A 22123-nucleotide genomic window follows, 5' to 3' on the forward strand; every position below is an offset into this window, starting at 1 on the left:
GCCTCTGAACTTAAACTTGGAACGCGGCAGGTATTTGGCGAACATTTACAGAAAGTGCACCGAAATTTATGCACGCGCGTGTCGAGCGCAAGACGCTGTTCGCGTTCCTAAGGATAGTTTATATAATTATCGATTAGTTATATCATCGAGCGAGTCGCCTCGAAATGTCAGACGATCCTGGCCTGCCCACGTTCAATAATTTAACGCGGCGGAAGAACAGAAAGCTGTCGAAATATCAAAAGTTCCGAATTCCGCGGCGCTTAAATGTCGAGGTGCTAAAAATCGCGATAAGATACAGAAATTTGTTAATATCGGAATGCGGGGCTATTATAGCATCGGTTGTACTAAAATATCGGCGTACAAAAATAGCCGGGATTCGGAAATATCAGACGGCACGACGCGTAACGCTGAAAAGTAAAAAAGGTATTCCGTTTAATCACCAGGCAGATTAGAACTTTCAGCACCTCGAGCGTTAACTTGCCCGCGTAGCATACTTATTTCGAGTAAAACGTGGCCGACCTACCGCAAGAACTGGCTAGAACGCAATTTGCATACGAGCCGTGCCGAAGCGAGGTGAATTCGTAAAATTCTGCGTACACCGCTAGCTCGGATCAATCGATATCGGCCGGCTCCGCTCTAGCGCGTGCTCGCGTACGTGTGATTCGCATACTTATCCGTCGAACAGCGCAAGAGAAATAGACGACGGTGCCTCGTTTATTTATAAATGTGACGGAGGCACCTGCCGTTCACAATCCACACCGTCGACTTCGTTTCGTTTTTTCTTCCTCGCCGCTGAGAAACTTGCTTGTCCATCTCCATCGAGCGGAGGATCGGTTCGACTTCGCGGAGGACCAAGCGTGACGCAATCGGAGAACGGTCCCCGAGGCGCAGCCTCGAAAGAAACGTCGGATTTCGGTGGCACCGATGATTTGTGAATGAAGTCAGCGCTCTCGTTTTCTGTTGGCACGCGATCTTTGGACGGCATTACGTCGCGATGACGTGATTCCATCAGGTTGTTTATCGCCCGCTCCAAAAGTTGCGAATAGCTCGCTTCGAGACCCATCCGAGCGGATGTTTTCACGCCTTTTTCTCGAACGAAACGGAGAAACGTTAAACAGCGACGGGGTTCTTTATATATCGGTGCAGTTACTTTTGTAATAGCCTGTAGAGATCTCTAGAAGCATTTGCAGCCAAGTATTTCCGTCAAACGCGCGTATATACGTACGTGTTTTCCTAATTCCTCGATTTATATTCGGAGCAATGTTTGGTCCCCTTTATTTAGATTTTAATCAATGAAACTATTTCGAAAACGACCGATTTATTTTTAATTCCGTATCGAGTGCGCGTTTGTCTCTCTGCTGATAAAGCGGAGCGATTGTTCGATACGGATCAAAGACTTAGAGTTCGATTGAACGCAAGTACCCGATATCGATCTACGGAACGTCTATAAAATCGCGAATATACGTGCCTCGCAAAAAATCATCCTCCAAGTATACATCGATCTACTTAACACCAAAAGCTTAGATAACAAACATGTTATTACGCGGCGCAATTTATGTTCGCGAACGCCTTACGCGATAATAAAACAATTCGATGATGTTTAAATACCAAACGAGATAAAACGTTGCTGAAAAACCATTGAAAAACCTGATATACAAATACGTGACAGAATTTAATCATAATCATTACATCCAAGTCACGGTACCGTGGTTGAACGTTTAAGCGAAAAAAAAAGTAAAGAAAATGTCAATTCTACGCGTGAGCGAGCATAATCGTGCCGAACTAGAAAAGCATTCGCTAGGCTAGCCACGATTCGCGCTGTATTGTTTACTAGTTACGATTATCACGTGCATTACGCAACAATGATATATGGATAACGCGTCACTCCTTCGTAGAACAGCGTTACCGATAAAATGGTTGCCATTTTTCTTCGCGATATCGCTCGCGCTTCGTTTAATCGTCAAACGAAATAGCGCTATAAACTGTACCCAGAAAATTTTTCCAAATTACATCGCGATCTAATTATAGAGCCCACGACACGTGTTTATTGTACTGTTTCACTGCACGCGGAGTAGATAATTGGATTAATCATCAATAACCCAATGAATCGTGTTTTACTGGACTAAGACGCCCAGTGTTGGCGAACGTTCGCCATGTTGCGCGAGATTTCATCCCCTATGAATCAATAGCATCCCCGAGACGATTAAAACGATTTTCCTGGGGAGGACACGGCTCTGTCTCCCTTATTGACGGCGGTTCGCCTTCGCGTTCGATTGTCTGAAAATAAAAGGGCAACGTAAATTGTCAGCGGCACGCGTCGTCATCGAAGGAAATAGAACCGCGGTTCCTGACGCGGCTCGCTAATAGATTTAGTTGCAATTTTAATGTCCCGCGAACGATACTCACCCGGTAGTCGCTTGCAAAACTGCCAACAACCTTTTGGCACGTGATGGAATGTACGAAATATCCGCTCATTATCGACGAGCAGTAAAACGCTCGTCAACATTCTGCCCGCTCATTAGAGCGAACTGCATTCGTCAACTTCACGAGCCTCGACCGAGAGAACTGTTTCTCTAGTACGTAAACTAGATTTCAATTTCAAAGTACCCGCATTTTTCAGCGAACGCAGACACCGTTATGCAATAGGAATAAATAAGCAACAAACCCGTCCGACGGTCACTGTAGCTGCACTATCTCTACAACATCCGTGTAATCAGAATCTCGTTACACCTCGAGGAGCACGAGGGATTCTCCCATGCCCTCCTCGAGTAGTTACGTCACCCGAAAGTCAGACTTCCGCTGCGCCCAACCACCCTACCCTCTTTCTCTTGCATCCAAACTTCTCCCTCGAACTTCTGCACGCTCGCGAGGCGCTTCCTCCGCGACTCGACGATCTTCGAAAAGCGAAGACGACGCGGAGGAACGCGTCGCATTCGGGGTGCACCGGAACTCCCCGTCTCGACGGAGAGAGGCGCGGGTCGTTCAAACGATTGCGCGTCAAGTGACATTTAGCAGCCGTCCAGAGGAGAAGGACGCAGGATAAAGGCTAAAGGCATCGATCGGGCGTCGGCGTACCGGCATCAGGAAGGTTAGACCAGGGGTGGCGAGAGAGAGAGGCGGTAGGGCGTCGTCGACGGCGACGCGTACGTCGCGTCGTGGCGCATGGGCCTCCGGGTTCGTGACGGAGCGAGGCTCTCGTCATCGTGCACGTCCTCCGTTGGGTCGCCGTGGTCGTTGTCGTCGTGGAACGCGTCCTCGCGAGAGCGTGCAATGCGGATCGCCGTCAGGGAGAACGTTAGGCAGGGGGGTATAGGAGGGCACGGAGGGCACACGGCATGGCGGAACGAGGTGGGGACCCGGCGAGAGGTCGGGAAGAGAGGCACCAATATCGAACCGGCGGCCGTGGTGCGCGGCCAGAGTGCATTCCGTGAGCGGTAGACGCGTATCGCACAACGAAGAGACAACAGAGTCGGCTCGCGGACGGTTTTGATATGCGTGCGTGCGTCGTTCGTGCGAGATAAGCCGAGTTCTTGTACCGAGCGAACGTTGTTAACCATTTCCCTCGGGCTCGTTTATCGTGCGCCGCGGGCAGAACAGACGGGAGAAAGCCGGAAGGGTGTGAAAAAGTGGCGAGGAACCGGGGCACGCGCGACCGGAAGCAGAGGTATCGGCGTATTCCACGTTGACGAGGACGAGAGTAGAACGAGACGGGAACGGGAGACGCATCGGCTGCTGCCGATGTACGTGGTGGTTGTGGTTGTAGCAGGGTGTGGTGCGCGGAGAACAGGTGTCCACAGGCGCAGTTCGAGCGTGAAACGAGCGTCGGCCGGAAACGGGCCGGTGGGCCAGTGCGCGTTCGCCGGCATGAATTTTCGGGCCGGCTAGCAGTTTACCGGCTCGAACCTCGGAAACCTGAAACGCGACTGAGCTGCGCGGTGGCGAGAACACCACCACCATGTCGCAGACACCACCATCGAAGGGGACGAGTCCTGCCGGCAGCCGGGCGAGTCCTGGCAGCCCGAGCACGCCACGTGGTGGTCGTCTCCGGGACAGAGTCAACTTCTTCGTCGAGCTGTTCGAAGACAAGGAGGCGAGACGAAGCACGGGCCAATTTCGATCGCCCACCAATCCGAGACCGATGTCCGGACCCTCGTCTCGTCCGTCTTCCCGAGCCAGCGACTCGTCCTTCGAGGAGAGCTTCGAACGGCTCGTGGAGGAGGGTGAATTGAACGGTTCGAAGATGGTCAAGTTCGAGAAGATCACGATGCGTAAAACCGTGAAAGAGATCAGCGGTGCCGGTGCCGGCGGCGTGACCTCGCTCCAACGTTCTCTGACGGAATCGAGCAGGACGCCGAGCGAGGAACACGCCCTCGAGGACTCCGCTTACCAGAGCCACAGCCACGGTGCTCCAAATCACGGGAGCAAGTCCAGCTCAGTCACCTCGTTCACCAGATTCCCATCGGAGGAGAGTTTGTCGCATAGGAGGGGCAGTAGCCCACAGCAGCATCTGGGGCTGGACGATCGAACGCCGTCCGAATGGTACGCCGAGTATCACACTCAGAGCTTCCAGAACGTCGCCACTAGGATCGAATACGTGCGCAGTAAGAGCGAGTACGATGCACACATCGCTGAGATTAAAGGTATTCCCCTTCGTTCCTCGATCTTTTCTCGATTCGTCCAGAGGGGGGTTGTCCGCGCGGTGCTTAAAATGCATAGAGCTTAGGGTGGCGTTTGGTACCGCGAACGGTCGCTCTTCGGGGATCTATCATGGGTGTCGGAAAATTAGGTTGCTAGCTGGCTTTTTTGGTTCGTTCGCGTCAGATCTTTGTCTCGAAGGACAAAGTATTTCGTTGGAACACGTCAAGTACCGTTAAATCAAGTGACCTACTCCGGTTTCGTTTAAAATTAACCCTTTCTAACTAGAATTTTCCTCGACATGAATTCTACGAACTAGTAATTACTAGATGGCTCGAGCGAATGGAAGGATATCCGGATAGGGCACAATAGCGCAACGAAAAGTATGTATCTGAAGTTGATTTTCGCGACACAGCCAAGTATGACGTAAGCGAGTAGGTTGGACGAAGGAAGAAATTAACAGCGGTACTAGAAGAGGCTGAGGAAACAGTTAACGGGATGGGTTTAAGAGATCAGGGAACGATCGTACGCCGATCGTCGTTCAACGATAAGTGGATGTTAGGTCAATGTTAATTAAAGGCCAATGTAGCAATTCCGGAGATCGCGATGAGTCATGCGGCTCGAGGAAATTGCGATGCATCGTTCTCTCGCCCATTTTATCCGCTTTGTCCGAGTAATCCCGGAGCTGATTGTTTTTCGTCGTAAACGAACCGCCACCGCGGTTAATGCGTGGTTAATTGCGATCACGCGTGATTTCTTCGCGTGTTTCCTCGAGGGAACGCTCGCGAACTCGCACGGCGCCGATGGAGAAACAACCTCCACTCCCTTTCACGAGTTCCACGAGCCTCTGTCGCGACTAGAGAGGTCCCCCAGACTTCGTCTAGCGCGGTCTGAGCACCGGTCAATACTTGGCACACTTCATCAGATAACAGGAACAATCGAAGCATTGGTAACGCTGCTCGTGAAAAATACAATATAAAACGCAGCTGGTACGCGACATTTTTATGATCACCGCCGACGTTATGCAATTATTGATCATTTTATTCGCATTATTTTTATCGTTCGATCGTGTTAGCCTTGATTGGCAACTTAATTAAACACGAACGACGTCTTCGGGTTCGAGACGATTAATCTATTTACGCTTACTCCGTTCGACGGCGTTACGCGACGAATATCCACCGGCCGGCGATGATCGATCGTTCATCGTCGAAATTAAAATAAAATTACACGCTGACCTAGATTCGCACAGGCGACGCACGCTGGCGATTCATTACTCATCCGTCTGAAAGGACGAGCCCCGCGTGTCTCGTTTCTTTTTGCTCTTTTCGTCATTGACGACCGCAACCTACGAAGCGTGCGCCACTAAAATCAATGAGCCTCTGTAGTAGCTCCCTTCGGTCGAACGATACTTTGTCACCGTGATACGCCTTCACCATTCGCCACCAACCGATCTTTATTCAACGCGAATATTTCACCATGGTTCGCATCGAATAAGACTGGTCTACGCTTAGAAAACTATCCGCGATACACTTTTCCAATTCATTTGCTCCAAAATCTCAGACACCAGGAGCCTCTCTGAAGTGTGAGAAGCTTCTCATTGCAGAGACTGTTAAGAAAATTGCGGTGAATCGCCTCAAACTTTTTTGTCCGTCGCTGGCGAACCCACCCACGGACGAAGAACGTGAATTTTCTCCGCGATCGATAGTTATTCCCCGCTGTTAAGTACCGTATTAGCAATTCCCTTGCGGGGACCTCGTGGAGCTTTTTTCCCTGACACGCGTTCGCGAGCAACCGGACCAGCGCCTCTTCGAATAGAAGACACAAAACAGAGACACGTTTCTGTCTTAACCAGAACGCCAAGTAATCAACTCGAAGATTAGATAACAGGCAAGAGTCGTTTCTACGCGATGGAACTCGGTGACGAATGTGAATTTTGCGAGAAAGGGACAAGTGGTAGAACCGTTCGAACCTCAACGATAGGCGTAATAACGCGTGACACGGTGCTCGCGGTCTTTCATCGTTGATTGATAACGTTAATTTACGATTCGTGTCCAGTAATCGCGTTACCCACGCTCGCCGCTGTACGTTACATGTGGCAAACCGGAAAGATTGGTTCGCGACGACGCCTTCATGGCCACGGTCGGTATCGCCGTCGCGAAACGATACTTGCTACGGTTGAAAAATTTATTTCTGCCGCGTTCAAACACGCTGAATCGACGCGAAATACATGACACGAAGAATTCCATTAGTAGGTACAGTTTAAAAAATAGAACGTGTCTCTCCTGCGAAGTATTTAAAACTCTATTTTACTACTAACTTAACTTGAAGGTAAAGCTTCGCGAATGTAGACGAAGGTTAAACACACAGGCAAGAATTCTTATCAGCGTCAGAGAGAAAAGCGGAACGCGAGCACGTCGCAAGTGGAAATGCACGGTAAAAAGGTGTGTCGACCAAGATGAATGAGCGGTTCGCGAGCGTCCAAAACGGAGCCACCACGAATTTGACGAGCCACGGTTACATTTTGGCAGCGGTTCGCGTAAGCGCCATCAGCAGCGGTCTCCATACGCGCGGCGATCGTGGTGCAGGGCAACGAACCGTCGATCTATTCCACGCGAGTAAATAAAATGAAGCCTGTTGGGTAAAGATAACGAGGCAACGTCGCGCGAACCGACAGCTACTGTCAATGGCTACTCGATACGGCGACCGCAAACGCGTCTTGCAATTCTTAATTTCTTGTCTTCGACCCTGTGGTCCGTGGCTCGAAAATTTTCCCATACTTTCTTCGTGCTGTGATTTCGAATTATTCCCAGCCTCCCCTGTGCCACGACTTTCTTTCTCAACTGCACCGCATCGCAGAGATATCCGAATAGTTTCCAAACTGCTGCCTCCCCTCGGTTGAATACTCGAAACTAAGATGCCAAGGGCACTTATGTGAAAGCATTCGCCATCGGATCCATCGTTCGTTTAACAAGAAAACCGTCTCGGTATAAATACCCAGGATGTTCGCACGTGGCTCAGCGGAGAGCTGCGAAAACAGCGGGACGCTGTTCGGTTTAATTGGACTGGCCGGCAGAACGGAACGAAATCGGCGACGAGGAGATAAGTCGAAGAAACGGGCACGTTAAGAAAGAGTGGAGGCAAGAGTTGAGGTCAAGGTTCCCTACGGTTCCTACGGACGGCACTTATTAAATCGCGTTACGTCAGTGCACGCTGGCCAACGTACGAAACCGAGGACTTCGGGTCTCGTTCGAACCGTGCGCGACTTTCCTCGTCTATGTCGAAATTCGTAGTCCTGCTCGAGCATTTAAAAGAGCGTTACAACAGCTCTAATCTTGCGTCGATAAGACGATCGGTCGTTACGCGACCGGCGTGCAAACCAGTTTCGCGAAAGGGAAAAGAGCGGCGGCGTCGGCGAAAAAGAAGATGGCGCCCGATCTCGATCGTTTTCTGGCGTACATCTCGGCTACGCGGAAGTTAATTATTGTTCCAGCTTTCGAACGAAATATTTCATCTGCAAATTTGCTTACGATCGGAACGTTGGGCCAGGTTTGTGTGCTTTGGTATGAAATTATTGTGCACCAATCTTGAGACGTACCAGAGCTATTTGTACTTCTATCTGGTAACCGTTTACGGAATTACGTCCGCGTAAACGCGTCGACGTAGACGCGTAAAACGTTTACACGAACTTGAACCGAAAATATTGAAACAGAACGCGAGCACGGCGGAATAATACTTGGGACGATAACTATTGCTAGACAGGAGTTATCTACGAACGAGTAGATGGACTTGGAACCAATAGGAATCTAATCGTGCAACGGCTAATACACAGGATTTAGATGGAAACCAAAGAAAGCATATAGAGTCGCTTAAGAGAAAGGTCCGAGATGCAACGTTTAACGACGCGCGTTTTAAATTGAGCACCATAAAACGGAGGCCAGAAAATGGGTCGAAGTAATGGAGGCGAAGAGGTCACGCGGCCACTGGCTGCGGAGGACAAAGGATCGTTTGTCACCTGCGATGAAAAATGCACGAAACGACCGGCTGGGAACCGTGTCGGTCGAAACGCTTCAGCATCTGACACGATTAAACGTGGCACCGTGTCGCGTATAAAGCGTAATGTGGTAACTCGTACTAATAGTAAACGATGACGTTATTGGGCGTCAGTTCAAGGCTAGGCGCTCCAACCGCGCTCGCCTTCCCTCGAACCTTTTAGCTTCGTCTCTCCTTCTTCAACCACTTCGTAACCCGCATTTTTCATCTCCGCGTTCATTATACTCGAACCCTCTGCATCCAACTTGCATCGTTTTCTGTCTGGTCCCTCTTAAAATCGCCTTGGCGTCTTCACGATTACTCTCTCGCTGGTTCACGCTAAAGATTCTACGAGTTCCTCGCGTTGCAGTCGATTCTCCGTAGCTGTTTACACTTGTCGTTACGATAGCATCGTGGACTTACGAGGCTGATAATTAGATATAGGAAAACGGTGACATTGGCAATGGTTTAAAAGGCCAGTCTTTATATAGGCGATTAGTCGTTACGGATCGAAGCGAGCATCTCTAAGATTAACCATGATACGATATCTTTCTGTATCGTGTTTTACACAATAATACACTTGTCTTCGGATGTTTTTGGCGGTGACGTCAAGGTCACCTTTATTGATCCTTTAAATGATGTCATTCTGTCTGAAATACCATCATTCATGAACTTGACTCGCATCCGTACATAGAACTCCGAATTACTACGAGTTGACGGAGGAGGAAGTAAAAAACTTTACGATAATGAGTTAAACGATCGCCGCACTTCTCCTCTGTTTAAATTGCTGAGATTACAGCAAAAAAAAAAGGAGGAAGAAAAAAAACGCTTAAGCGTGAGTGCAGGCGAATAATACGTTATTTTACGTTTCATCATGTTTGACGTGTCCATCTGCCTCCGTCTGGGTTCTCTCCGTACCGATCCTGTCCTGTCTACCTGCCTACCTGCCACGGATACCACCGTTCCCCACGACTCTCTCATTCCATCTCAACTTGCCGTCGATAGCTACCTTTTCCATCCAACGGGACAGGTTAGTCGACCGTGCTGACCGAACGAGAACCGCGAAATTGCACGGCGCCTGAATTAACAAAGAGGAAGGACTTCCTGATGAGGAATCAGCGCTACCTGCCAATCCAATTGGGGGCGATCGATAACACGCTGGCGAGGCAATGTTCGGATTAGGCGGCTCTAATCGCGAATGAAAGACGACGCGTTCGATCTGAGACGTTCCAAGCCTCGCCTCCTGGTAATCGGTTCTCGCCTCTCCGTTTCTTCTTTTCATCCAAGGTCGCAGGTGGTGAATGCCATCGCGCACTGATAGAAACCATTGGCCATCTGAGAAATCTGTAAGAAAAAAAAGAACAAGATATTATTAAGAGAGATCTCCGAGTCATTGACGACACAAGAGGCAATGAGAACCGAGGATTTTCACTCGTTTGGTAAGATCGCGGATCTATTTTTAGTCGCGACCATTTTATATTCCGCGAACGTTCCTTTATCTGGTTTACGGAATGACCGTTTTAGCCGACTATAATTAGAAGGCAATACTTTACACGGCAACAGTGGCGATGCACCATTTTTGCGCGCACATGGCGTGCAGGTGCGTTCCCATTCAGAAACGGCCGGCAATTACCGTCGATGGGCGCTCGCAACATCTTGGAAATTGAATGGAGTACTCGTTACCAGACCAGACATAGACCAAGTACCTACCGTTAGCCGATTACCTATACCTGGGACACGTGATGGACAGGGTTAACTCGCTACGATACCCTGTAACCTCTATCCTCCACTCGTCTCTAAATCGTCCAGGACACGATATTCTAGATAACTGGAGGATATAGAAGCAGATTTATTAGCAATCATCTTATTCCTCGCATATCCAAGTCCCTACTACAAAGTGCACAATTAATAACGAACGAGTTGCCTTATAATTTTATCCACAATGTTATGCTGCCTAAGCTATTTCGATTCAACGTGTTTCTTATCGATGCATCAAAGACTAGGCATTTAAAAATGTATAATACCAGCAGGAAGTGCGTCGTTTATATTCCACTCGGGTGGCACACGTAAAACAAATTATTCTGTCGTCTCGTAACCCTTTCGTGCGAGTCTAGATACTCGAAAAACCACTCGCGACTTTTTTCATCGCAACGAAAATAATTCCTCTATGCTTTCTCTGAACGACACGAACTGCAGAGCTCACGCAGCCTGTGCACACGTCCGCTTCGAACAATCGGCAGACGATCTTAGCCCCCTTAGAGTCTGACCGCAAACGTAATCAATCTACTCGAAGTTTCCAGTGGACGGGCAGCCATTATTATTCGAATCTTCGAACGTCATTTACACGGGATTCCAATAAATTACGAGCCCGGTGAACATTGCAGCGTAACAGTTACACAGAAGCGGCCTCGCGAGTCCTATTTATAGTCGTGACACTTTTAATCCAAGCTCGTTTTCTGTTTCTAGAATCGAGGGGAAGGGTTACGCGAGCCCCGATTCGTTTCGTTCCTTCCCTCCTCCCTTACCCCGTTAACCTTGCGAATCTCGTTAGAAAAAAACCACATCTCCGCGTCTCGACCCCGATGGATTCGCGTATGGCCGAGTTTTACGGGCGACCCGAGGCTGAACGACGCTTTCGTACGAGTTACGATCAAGGAGAAGACCGACGATCGGAAGGATTTCAACGGCCGCGGGCAGTGCTCGTCACGCACGCCACCATTTCGCCAATTTGCTTGACGAAGCAACGCGGCCGTGGCTCGTGGCATGCGATCTTACCTCATCCCCTCTGCACGCTCATTAGGAAGTAATTAACAAACAATCACGCGTACAAACACAGGGTCGCTCGTTTTTAATGGAGAGTGATCGTGACAGGCGAACGGAACTCGACTCGACGGCGGTCTCCGTTTGATGTTTCAATCCGTCCTCGTGCGAGCATCCTCGGAAACTTATTTGGTAGACGTGCTCGCGTAAACGGTCGTGAAAAGATGCAGCATCCTTCGTTCTAACGAGGGGTACACATTAATTGATTTCTTCGAGGCATAGTTGACTCGAGAAGAACCGTCAATGGAGGGCACGCCGCGTCGAAACCGCGAAACTTTCACCCTCGAAACGTATACGGGGCGGGCGTGCATAGGAAATGGCGTGCAGTTGCATTCGATAATTGGAAGAGTCGGGCTGTTCGCGTTCTTATGAATGCGCGGCCCTCCGGAAAACTCGTTGCGGAGGGCGGCTTATTGTTCCGTTTTCGATACTTGTTGCTGAAACGAGCCGCGGTGCTCTATTTCCTGCCCGCAATCATCGCTAAAAACGGAAGTTAAGAATCGTCCGTCGAATGTTTCTGTGGAAACGCGAGAGCCTGGCCAGGCTGAATCACGGCACGCAGTGTTTCGTTCCACGCTCTGCAGCTCCAACCGAGCAATAAATCAGCTCTCTTATCGCGCGGCGAATGTCAAGGCCGTGCATTTCGTTATCACCAGCCGTTTCCTGCTTGGTGCTCGTTTAACGCTCGCGAATTTCTTTGGTATACGAATGCAAGCGCGGTTTCGAACGCTCCTTCTGTTCGACGGTAAAATTATTCGCCAAGGGAGAAAAAGACTCGCAGCGGGGTAAGCTAATTCGAAGCTCTTCGCTCTTGATCTTCGTTTTGAAGAAGAAACGCCGGCGCAGATGCCGTGTCCCGTTCCTTGTGATCAGGTTGAACACAGACTCCGTGTAAATATAGTGTATAACGGGGTCTAATAAAAACGCGGAGAAATACACGGTTGATGAACCAAAGGAAATCGTAGATTCGTCACGGGTATCGTTTGCCCTCCCTGATTAATTCAATATCCTCTGCAAATAGAAAGCACGCGGTGGTTACGGCGATTTCTTTCGCCGTCTGACACCAGTTTTATTACACGTCGTAGACAGCTTTCTTCGAAAGCGACGATTCAGATAGAAAAAGGGACTCAAATATTTTAATCGTGACAGTCTCCTTCCGTGGAAGGATGAAGAGAACACAGACGAGATCGCCATTGGATAGAGTCGCGAGAAGCTCCGGTAACCTTGCGAGGAATCGGAGTCAAGAAAAGAGAACGAGGTGAGACTCAAGCTGGGGCGCGGAACCTCGCTCGATTTTCCCTTTTTCAAAACGCACGCTCCGTCCATACGACCACGATTATCGGGAGGATCGGAAGGGGAAAGGGAATTTTCATCTATTTCCGCGGAATTGAAATCGAAGAGGGAATCGAGAGCGAACGCGGATAGAGAGGAACTTGGGCGTACGAGTAGGTTCGTTGGTTCGTTGGTTCGTTGGATTACGCGTGGTACCACCTGCACTGCGAAATTGCAATTGAAAAACTGCGCGAACGAGATACGATAAAAGGAGGAATTCTATCGAGCTGGAGCGGCGAGAGAGTTGGAGCGAGGGAAGAAAGAGAGTGTGAGCAAGGACAGAGGACCTTGATCGTCTTCCTTTCCAAGAACGCTTGTCCAGCGTGCGAATTGGCTCGTTACCAAGCCGATTTTGCAAAATCGAAGTGGATGAAAGTCGCGACGGCGAAAAGAAACTCGATCGATTCCCTTTCTCCTGCAGTCTCTCTGTTACAAGAGCGAAAGAGAGGGAGACGCTATCAGGCGTATGAGCTCATCCACGAGAATTTGTCCCACTTCACCGATCGTCCCATCCTCGTCTACCCTTCTGGTTTCGACATCTTCCACCGCGCTGGCCGGACGAAAGCGCTAAAAATACGAATTTATATGCGAGTCCCGCGTTGTGCGTGCGGCTCTTTTCGAGGAAAAATGAGAGGGGGCGAAAGGCGAGATAATTTTAAATGTCGGCTCGACGACGCTCCGACGATCGGAAAGAAGAAAAGGGTAGCTCGCGCGCGCTCTTTTACGAGGCTGAACAATTACGCGCGGCGGGCATTCGTACGCGTTAAGTAACCACGCCCGTCGCGCTCCAGCCGTTGTTGTCCCCTCGATTGTTTCTGTTTAATTGCGCTTGGTAAAACCGGAGCTCGCTCGTGCAAGTCTGATAGCCGTTATCTGGTGGCAAGACACGTCTGCCGCGTAATGAGCTGATTCGAACGTTCCGTTCAAACAGTTCGAACCGAACCATTGAGATAGGTCGGAGTTTATTTGCCATTCATGAGATTGGAAACCGTTGATCGAACACGGAATATAAAAATGACAAGAAAAAGAAATCGCTGCGCTTATATTATTTTCAAAACGTACGTTCTTGTTCTCGTCTAACGAGTTCGATGAACATCACCGAGGAGGTACGCGAGTTTCTTCTGGATCGAGTCGGTTGTATGCAGAGTCCGTTTTTTTAATAGATACACTGGTAGGCTTAATGATCATACTAATGATCATTAACAGCGTATGTATATGGCAACCGCGTGACGCACAGTAGATAGTGTCCTGCTCGAACAGACACGCCGTGTTCGACGTTACTTTTCGTCCGGAGCGACCGCACCTTTCATCCGAGACGCAGCCAACGGTATATAACGCGTAAAAGTTCCGTGAGTGCTGACCTGAAAATACAGCGAGATTAATCGTCCTCCATCGTGGTGGAACGCCGCCGTTTTACGATGCACGCGGCCAATTTAAACTCTTTTTACTTCCACCCGATGGATCACGGTTAACAGTACCAAGACACCCGGACGGACGTATCTCATCGAAATTTATCGCGTGTCTGCCCGGTACTCGCGATCCTCATTACCCGTCCATTAAATCGCCAATAAAACATCGAATTCGTTTAATCCACAAGCAATAACGTAATCCTCCGTTCGCACCTCGTTACATAATTCGTTCTCGTCTTCCTTTTCGTTCGCGCCTCTCCGTTTAGTTCTTCCGCGAGTTTTTGCTCGGGCCTCCGATCGTCTAGGCGTACAGCTAAATTACTGCGTTCGCGCGGAACGTGCAATTTTACAGCGCATTAACCGCGCATCAATCACGAACCGCGCTCGCAATCCCCAAGTAGCGTACAAATTAATAAGTCAGCCGTACAAGGAAGAGCCTCGATTCGATCCTCGGCTTGATCTCCGTACGAAACGACAGTACCCTTCGAATCTCGACGTGTCATCAATGAGAATAACGCTCGGCGCGATAATAATAGATCCTCGCGAAAAACCGTTCGAGTGTCGAATTTAATACCCGAATGTTCCCAGCTCTATTTACAAGTGCTGACTCATGTCGCATTAAGAAAGGAGGAACACCTATTAACAAACAATGCGATCGCTTCCCACGAGAGTCCGTCGTGATCCACATTTCTATAGCCTCGATCGGAGGCCTCGCTCCCAGAAAGTTTCCACTCGTATTTTGCTATAAAATGTAAAAACGAAAGCACCGATGTTCCGCGTCACGTGCCACTTCGGCTGAACAAAAATCGCAAAAACCAGTTTGTTCCCGTGACCTCGAGCATCCGACGTCTTTCCACCAGACTAGGAGCAATGAATATGTAAAGGGGGACAAAGCCACGTTAATAAGCGGCTCCGTCCATGCACGACGTAGCTGCACACTGTCTGGAGACGAGAGCACTGTACTTTTGACGCGCGATGTGACAGCACGCTGCGTGCATGCGAATCACGTATGCGTTGCCAACACCCGCCGTCCTCTACACACGGCCCTCTTCTTCTTTCGCGTTCACGTGCAAGCCCGCGCGTACCTTTTAATTGAGGCTCGAGTCCTCGAGAGACTTTTCCTCTTGCACACGCGCTTATCGACGGCCACCATCCATCGTGCGATGTGATCGTTGCCAAAACGCGAGCCACGCGTCGCCAAACCGTGATTTATAACACGATTCGTGATACCAACACGAGGGGAGGCGGTAGGAAAGGTGGATTTTCATGGGAACACCGTAATTACGGTTGGTGGGTGCCTCTCGCGCGAGCACTAAGGGTGCATAAATTAGAAACGCTGGTAATTCACGAATTTCGTTCCCTCGAAATCGTCGAGGCAACTTCTTTTTACGCTCTTGCGTAACGATAAGTTGACCAAACTCAACAATAAGAGCGCACAGTTTTCTTCTATTTTCGCTTAGCTGTTAATAGCGAGTGAGCAAAAAATCGTGCATCAACGATCGTTTATAAATAGACAGACACATGGACTCGTGCACCGAGAAATGAATGGAACACTATCGCGCGTATGATCGAGGACACCCGAAAGGATATTTTAAAGGCCCACGTAAGAGCGTGCACGTTTATCGCCAATAAAAGCAGCCTATTCGACGTGGCATCCGCGGCTGGCTAAATTTACAGCGCGAGAAACTGGTTTCGGCTACCTAGCGCCGCCGCGGATCGTACCGACGAATTTCCCTCCTCTAATCCGCGGTCGAACGGGATTAATCGGCTTTCATACGATACGCGATAAGCCGCGAATCGCGAGCCGCGGCGTCTAATTCGATTTAAAGTTCACGCGGCGGGGCGATCACGAGGCGCAATTGACGATGACGTAATTGACGGCCAAGACTGAACAATTTGCTAGAACGCGACGTATGAATATTACAGTAGCCGTTCTTTTTTTTTTCGATCTCTCCTATCAATGTCGCCAAACAACGCGTCACGATTATTCTTAGGTTCGAGAGGCAAATATCGATTATATATTCAACCGGCACCGGTATCGCTGACGAAATTTCCATATTTTCTGTCAATCGCGAACGGTGTGAAAAACGCACCGTTGCCTCTTCGAAACTTCCAACAAAGAAATACGAGTATCGTTTTTTCTTTTTTTTTTATTTTTTTTTTATTTTACGATCGTCAAAGATCGATTCTCTCATACGTCCTGGCTTGTAACGAGGATTAACGTAATACTTTTACGTAAGCCAACAAGAAGAATTTTCATTTATCTCGAAACACGTCCGAGAGACGTTCTATCTCGTAGGAGACATAGGATATGGTAACCTTGAGATTCGGCACGTTTCGAAGATTAATGGGCGGTAGCCGCACGAGGCACTTCGAGACCATGAAGTGTGGAAGAAATGGGACAGGAGACGACACTTCCACGTATTGTTCCTGGTAGCCTTGGAAAACCTGATTAGATTTTCGAACGCGAAACAATTCTGTCTTTGCTCGTGTTGGCTACTCGATTAGAATTATTTTACTAATTAAACAGCAGTTACATTTATAAGTACTAATAAGTATATTGTTTGCGAGATACCAAAATCCAGTCTCTTCTTTCCAGATGAACAAGAACGCGTACAGAAGAAGACCTTTGTCAACTGGATCAATTCCTACCTCTCCAAGGTAAGGAAAAACTCGTGAAAGCGATTTTCCGGAACCAGGCGGCACGAGGTCAACGACCTCGCAGTCTGCCGTCTATTTCTGCCTCGTACGAACAGTCCTCTTCTTTATAAGTATTTCTCGTACACGGAACACCGTGCAAACTTCTCCTTTCTTCTCTTTTTTTTTCCACCGTCCCTGCCACATAATAAGGGATCGCTGAAATTACTTCTCATCACGAATATCAAAAGTTCGGTGGAGTAACTCGTGCCTGGCTCGCGAGTCTCGATACCGCTCCCCTACTTCCGCACTTCCGGATACTTCGAAACTTGAATTAGAAACCATCGAGTTGCTTCCTCGCGACGTGCACGCCCTCGAAGTAGCGTGACACCTTGAAATTTCAGAAAAATTTCATTTCCCCCCGAGAGATTTTCGAAATTTTGATTCCAATAAACTTCTACATCCGATAAACTTGTTCGAGTAAATATCCGCTGCTCGTTTCGACGAGTTTCTCGACGGATATTCATTGAGAAGAAAGAGAATATGGATGATTGAAATCGCTTTCAGAGAAGTCCACCGCTTCGAGTGGACGACCTGATCGAGGACCTCAAAGATGGTACCCGCCTATTGGCATTGCTCGAAGTTCTGTCCGGCGAGAAGCTGGTAAGTTCGCCTGGCGACTATCCTAACTCTGGTCTGTAAAATACACACTCGAGCGAAACGCGTTTCTCTGTTCGCAGCCGGTGGAAAGGGGCCGTAACTTGAAGAGACCACATTTCCTCAGTAACGCTAATACCGCGCTTCAATTCTTACAGAGCAAGAAAGTGAGTAAATGGAAGGATATCAGTTGCAAAATGCAACTGAAATCGTGTGATTGCTAACGTACGATGGAAACGATCTTTTGCAGATTAAATTGGTGAACATAAACTCGTCCGATCTGGTGGACGGACGACCGCCAGTGGTATTGGGCCTGATATGGACCATCATCCTGTACTTCCAGGTAGACGCTGTTCCGTTTGCACAGTCGAACACGATCGAATCTACGCAAAAAGAAAGCACGGTTGCAACTATTATAGAATGCGGTAGTTGCTTAAATACGATGCTCGTGTCACATGTAACATTGTATTACATAAACGCGTTACGATGTACGCGCGGCAGCACTACAACGATCGTTTGCAACGGGGATTAATTTGCATACGTCCACGACGTTGGTTGATCGCTGTTCTCTTACATTCCATGCGGGAGTGCAGGCATCTTTCTGTCGCTCGACAGTTTTTCTCTTTTTTTTTCTCGCTTCTTTCCTTATTCAGAAAATTAATCCTCGTTAAGAGCGAAGTAAGAAATTACATTCCATCCTGCTAACCGTATTTATTCCACAAAAACAAGCTACGATCGAAGGATCGAAGGAAGGTGAGTAGCTATTTAAAAAATGGAATGAACCAAAAAAAATAAAAAAAAAGAAAGATTATATCGTATAACCTGGTACGACGTTGGCGAGAAACGATAAAAGCCGTAGAGAAATTTTGTGTGTACAGAGGAGACTGTTAAGTTAGCACGCACCCACATGATCTTACGCATCACCCTAGTACGCACGCTAGTCCTTCCCTCTGTGAATATCTCTGTTTCCGCCCCCGGTGTCGTTGTTCGAGCGGCAAATTTCGCCCGTCCACTGATCGCTCGTTTTTCTAGATCGAGGAGAACACCAGAGCATTGGAGTATCTCGGGCACACCTGGGGCAGTCAGAGCAGTCTGGAGAGTCTGAGTACGCAAGGTTCAGCGGCGAGCGAGAGAAAGCGTATCAGCAGCGAGAAATGGAAGCAGGGAGCGAGAAAGACTCTGCTGCAATGGGTCACCAACGCCCTGCCAAAGTCAGTATAAACAAATATTCGATGCATCAGTCGTTAAAAAAAATGAAGCAAGCCTTCAATTGACTTTTTAGCTGACCTGCAATTGAATCTCAATTATTGAAACCGTGAATTCGATTTTCTCCGCACAGGGACATAAAGGTTCGCGATTTCGGCGAAAGCTGGCGCGACGGCAACGCTTTCTTGGCCATCATCGACGCCATTAAGGCGAACCTGGTGAACATCGCGGCCATGAGGGAGGCAACGAACAGAGCGCGTTTAGCAACCGCGTTCAACGTGGCTGAATCGGAACTAGGCATCGCCAGACTCCTCGACCCCGAGGACGTCGACGTTCCCCAACCAGACGAGAAATCTATAATGACCTACGTGGCTCAGTTCTTGCACAAATACCCGGAACCAGGATCAGCAGCTTCCGATTCGTTCGCGGCTGTCCAGCAGGAGTACGACAGCCTGCTCAGCTGGCTTTACGAGAGACTCAAGTTCCTGGAGCAGATGGAGAGCTCTCCGTTAGGCTTTGACGTACGTTTCACTGGTTCCGCTACAGAATCGCGATGCGTCCCGACGATTTTACGTACAATGGGTGTTCTTTGTGAATTTCGCAGGAATACGCTGCCCTGAAAGCGGAAGTCGAGCAACAAAGAGTCATATATAATAAGCTGCAGCGTCTTGTCGAGACGCCTAGTATGATAAGCATCACGCGCGACTCTTGGGGCCACGTGCGGAACTTGTGGAAGACCATGGAAATGCTTGTAAGTTAATATGGACGCTTTGTACAATCTATTGTTGGCATTAAATTGAAGGGAATGGATATTACGGATAGAAATCGGTTTTGTTTCAAATTCTCAGATGTTGCGCTGGCTTTGGCTGTTAGACTCCTATTTACCAGGCGAGTTAGGCGTGGTAGGCAGATGGCTGTGCCGCGCTGAGGACCTCTTATTATCCGACAACGACATCCCGGAAGAAATGACTGAGGAGACGGCGAACATAATCTCGAACAAGCTCGAGGAGCACAAGAAGTTCTTCCTCGATCTTCCGTCCATGACGGAGCGGTTCCAGACGGCCAGGATGTCCGAGGCCGCGCTGAAAGTGCACCCGCAACAGCTGAACGAAATGGCGGCCAGACTGGACAGCCTGCCAGATCGCGCCGCCAAGCGTAGAATCCGATTAAAGTTCCTGGAGCACAAGTGCTGCCTTATTGCTTTCTTGTTCCTAGTCGAGACCAAGCTGAAGGGTTGGAGCGTGAAGTACGGGACGGAGGAGAGCGTGCATCAGATGTTGGAGCAGTACAGAAACTTTGTGTCAAGAAACAGAATCTTCCAGGAGTTCCAGAAGGCGTACCTGGACATGCAACAGGTCGTCGACGACTACAAACGCGAGGGCAATGTCGGTCAGTAACGCTTTTCTAATTTTCCAGCTTTTACAGACGTTTGTTATAGAAATATCGATTGTTGTATGTTCTCAGATCGTGAAGAAAGCGCCAGCATCGATCGCTTTATGCGCGAGACCAGCGACAAGTGGAAGAGCGTATCCATGGACCTTCGTTGCGTGCAAAGCATGCTCGAGGAAGTGGTAGCTTACTGGCGTCGATGGAACGTGATCGCGGACGAGTTCGTCGCCTGGTTGAACACAGCTGAACCAGCCTTGAACCTCCCAGAAGAAGAGAGAATGGAGTTCTTCCAAGACATAAGCGTGTGGAAGGACAAACACCAACAGCTTTCCGACACAGTGACGTTTTTGATCGCCACATCCGACGAGCCAGTCGCTCTGCAACTGAAACAACGTTACACGAACCTGACGTCCAGATGGGAGTCCCTGTTCCAGGAAGCTAAGCAGTACATGCACGCAGGTGACGTGATACGAAATAGAAAGGACTACAGAGCAGGTGTGGAGACCCTGCAGAAGTGGCTGAGAAACGTCGAGTCAGCCTTGTCAGCCACCGATCTGACTACTACTGAGAAGATCAAGGCCTACGGTGAGAAGCTGCAAGTCTTCCACAATGAAGTCGAAGGGATCGAAGACTTATTCAAGAGCATCAGCAAGAAATTCCAGACGCTGATTCAAGATCTATCCCGTGACGAGGTGGACAAGATGATGAACACACTGAAGAAAGAGAAAGAAGCTCTGGTTAAAGTACGAGCATTGATACCAATGCAATTACACCTGTATCATCAGCTTCTAGTACAGCAAGAGTCCCTGGAAGCTGGTCAAAAGGAAATAGCTACCTGGTTGGACGAAGCAGAGAGGATGTTAACGACCGTCGACCTATCAGGCGGTAGAGAGCACATCCTGGCTCAATTGGAGCGTCACAAGACCTTCTTCTCTAGGACTCTCTACTACAAATCCATGCTAGAGTCCAAGAACAAAGTGTTCACCAGTATAGTTAAATCCGTCGACAGCCACGCTGACGTGGACACCGCTGAAGGTGGCAAAACTCTGAGAGAATTGAACGAACGGTTCAACAGAGTCTCTCAAGCGGCTCAAGCCCAAGAACAACGACTCCAGGAAGCCGTCAGATGCTGGACCAAGTTCAAGGACAGCGAGAGGCAAGTGTGCGAGTGGCTGTCGGTCGCGGAGACCATGATGAACGACAAACACACCGACAATAGACGATCCATCGAGTATCACAAGAACTTCTTCAGCAACGTGAACGAGAAATGGATCCAGGACTTCACCAATGCTGGATACGACCTGAAGAACATCCTGCCTATCGAGAAACAAGCACCTATTCTCGAAGCCGTGGAAGCACTTCAAAGACGCTGGAAGGAGGTGTTGACTTTCGCACCGCTTCATCTGATGAGACTCGAGTTCCGTCTGGACGAAACCACGTTCCTGCATTACCTGAAAGAGATCGAGGTCGAGGTGAACTCGGAGCAGCAGGCGCTGATGAAGAACGACAACGTGGAGAGCATACTGCAGCGGAACAAGGAGTTCTTCGTGAACCGTGGCACCGTGCTCGGCGTGGAGAAGTGCTTGCAGTCGTTGAAGAGGATCAGCCACGCGTACAGCCAGATGAAACCTGAGGACAATACCTTGGCCGAGGCCGCGCAGAACGCAGAACGCCTGTGGGAGGACTCCGCTCAGAGAGTGGAGCGTTTGAGGGAACAATTGAAACAAGTGCCTGAGCAGTGGGCTGCCTACAAGAAGAAGTGGGTATTCCAGCCTTCGCGATGCTAATCGAGATGCGTTTTCGACGTTTACTAATCACTTATTTCTCCTGTGAATTGTTCATTCAGATTCGACGAGATGGTGCGATGGATGGATCACGTGGACAGCAACCTGAGGACCATACTGCACGAGGTGAACACGCTGGAGGAATTCGAAACGGAGAAGACGATATTCCAGGTAGGAAGTATGCCTGTTTTCACACTCGACGAATGATCACTTGGATTCAAATGA

General features: G+C 49.0%; 2 protein-coding genes across 3 annotated transcripts in view; both read left to right on the plus strand.

The window, feature by feature from the left end:
* LOC143424053 (uncharacterized) overlaps window positions 1-22123 on the plus strand; it is a 204206-nt gene that overhangs the window by 114648 nt on the left and 67435 nt on the right. The window lies entirely within an intron of this gene.
* The window catches only part of LOC143424026 (muscle-specific protein 300 kDa-like), a 51044-nt gene continuing 32840 nt past the window's right edge, over window positions 3920-22123 (plus strand). For both annotated transcript variants that reach the window (XM_076895828.1, XM_076895829.1), the window contains exons 1-11: window positions 3920-4640; window positions 16825-16886; window positions 17430-17525; window positions 17603-17686; window positions 17770-17862; window positions 18552-18730; window positions 18859-19246; window positions 19330-19476; window positions 19574-20114; window positions 20190-21873; window positions 21961-22069. In XM_076895828.1, coding sequence (XP_076751943.1) covers window positions 3956-4640; window positions 16825-16886; window positions 17430-17525; window positions 17603-17686; window positions 17770-17862; window positions 18552-18730; window positions 18859-19246; window positions 19330-19476; window positions 19574-20114; window positions 20190-21873; window positions 21961-22069 — 4068 coding nt within the window. In that variant the 5' untranslated portion in view covers window positions 3920-3955. The remainder of the gene's footprint in view (window positions 4641-16824; window positions 16887-17429; window positions 17526-17602; window positions 17687-17769; window positions 17863-18551; window positions 18731-18858; window positions 19247-19329; window positions 19477-19573; window positions 20115-20189; window positions 21874-21960; window positions 22070-22123) is intronic.

The sequence above is a fragment of the Xylocopa sonorina genome, chromosome 5 (assembly GCF_050948175.1).
Source record: "Xylocopa sonorina isolate GNS202 chromosome 5, iyXylSono1_principal, whole genome shotgun sequence".
In the NCBI taxonomy this organism is placed as follows: Eukaryota; Metazoa; Arthropoda; class Insecta; order Hymenoptera; family Apidae; genus Xylocopa; species Xylocopa sonorina.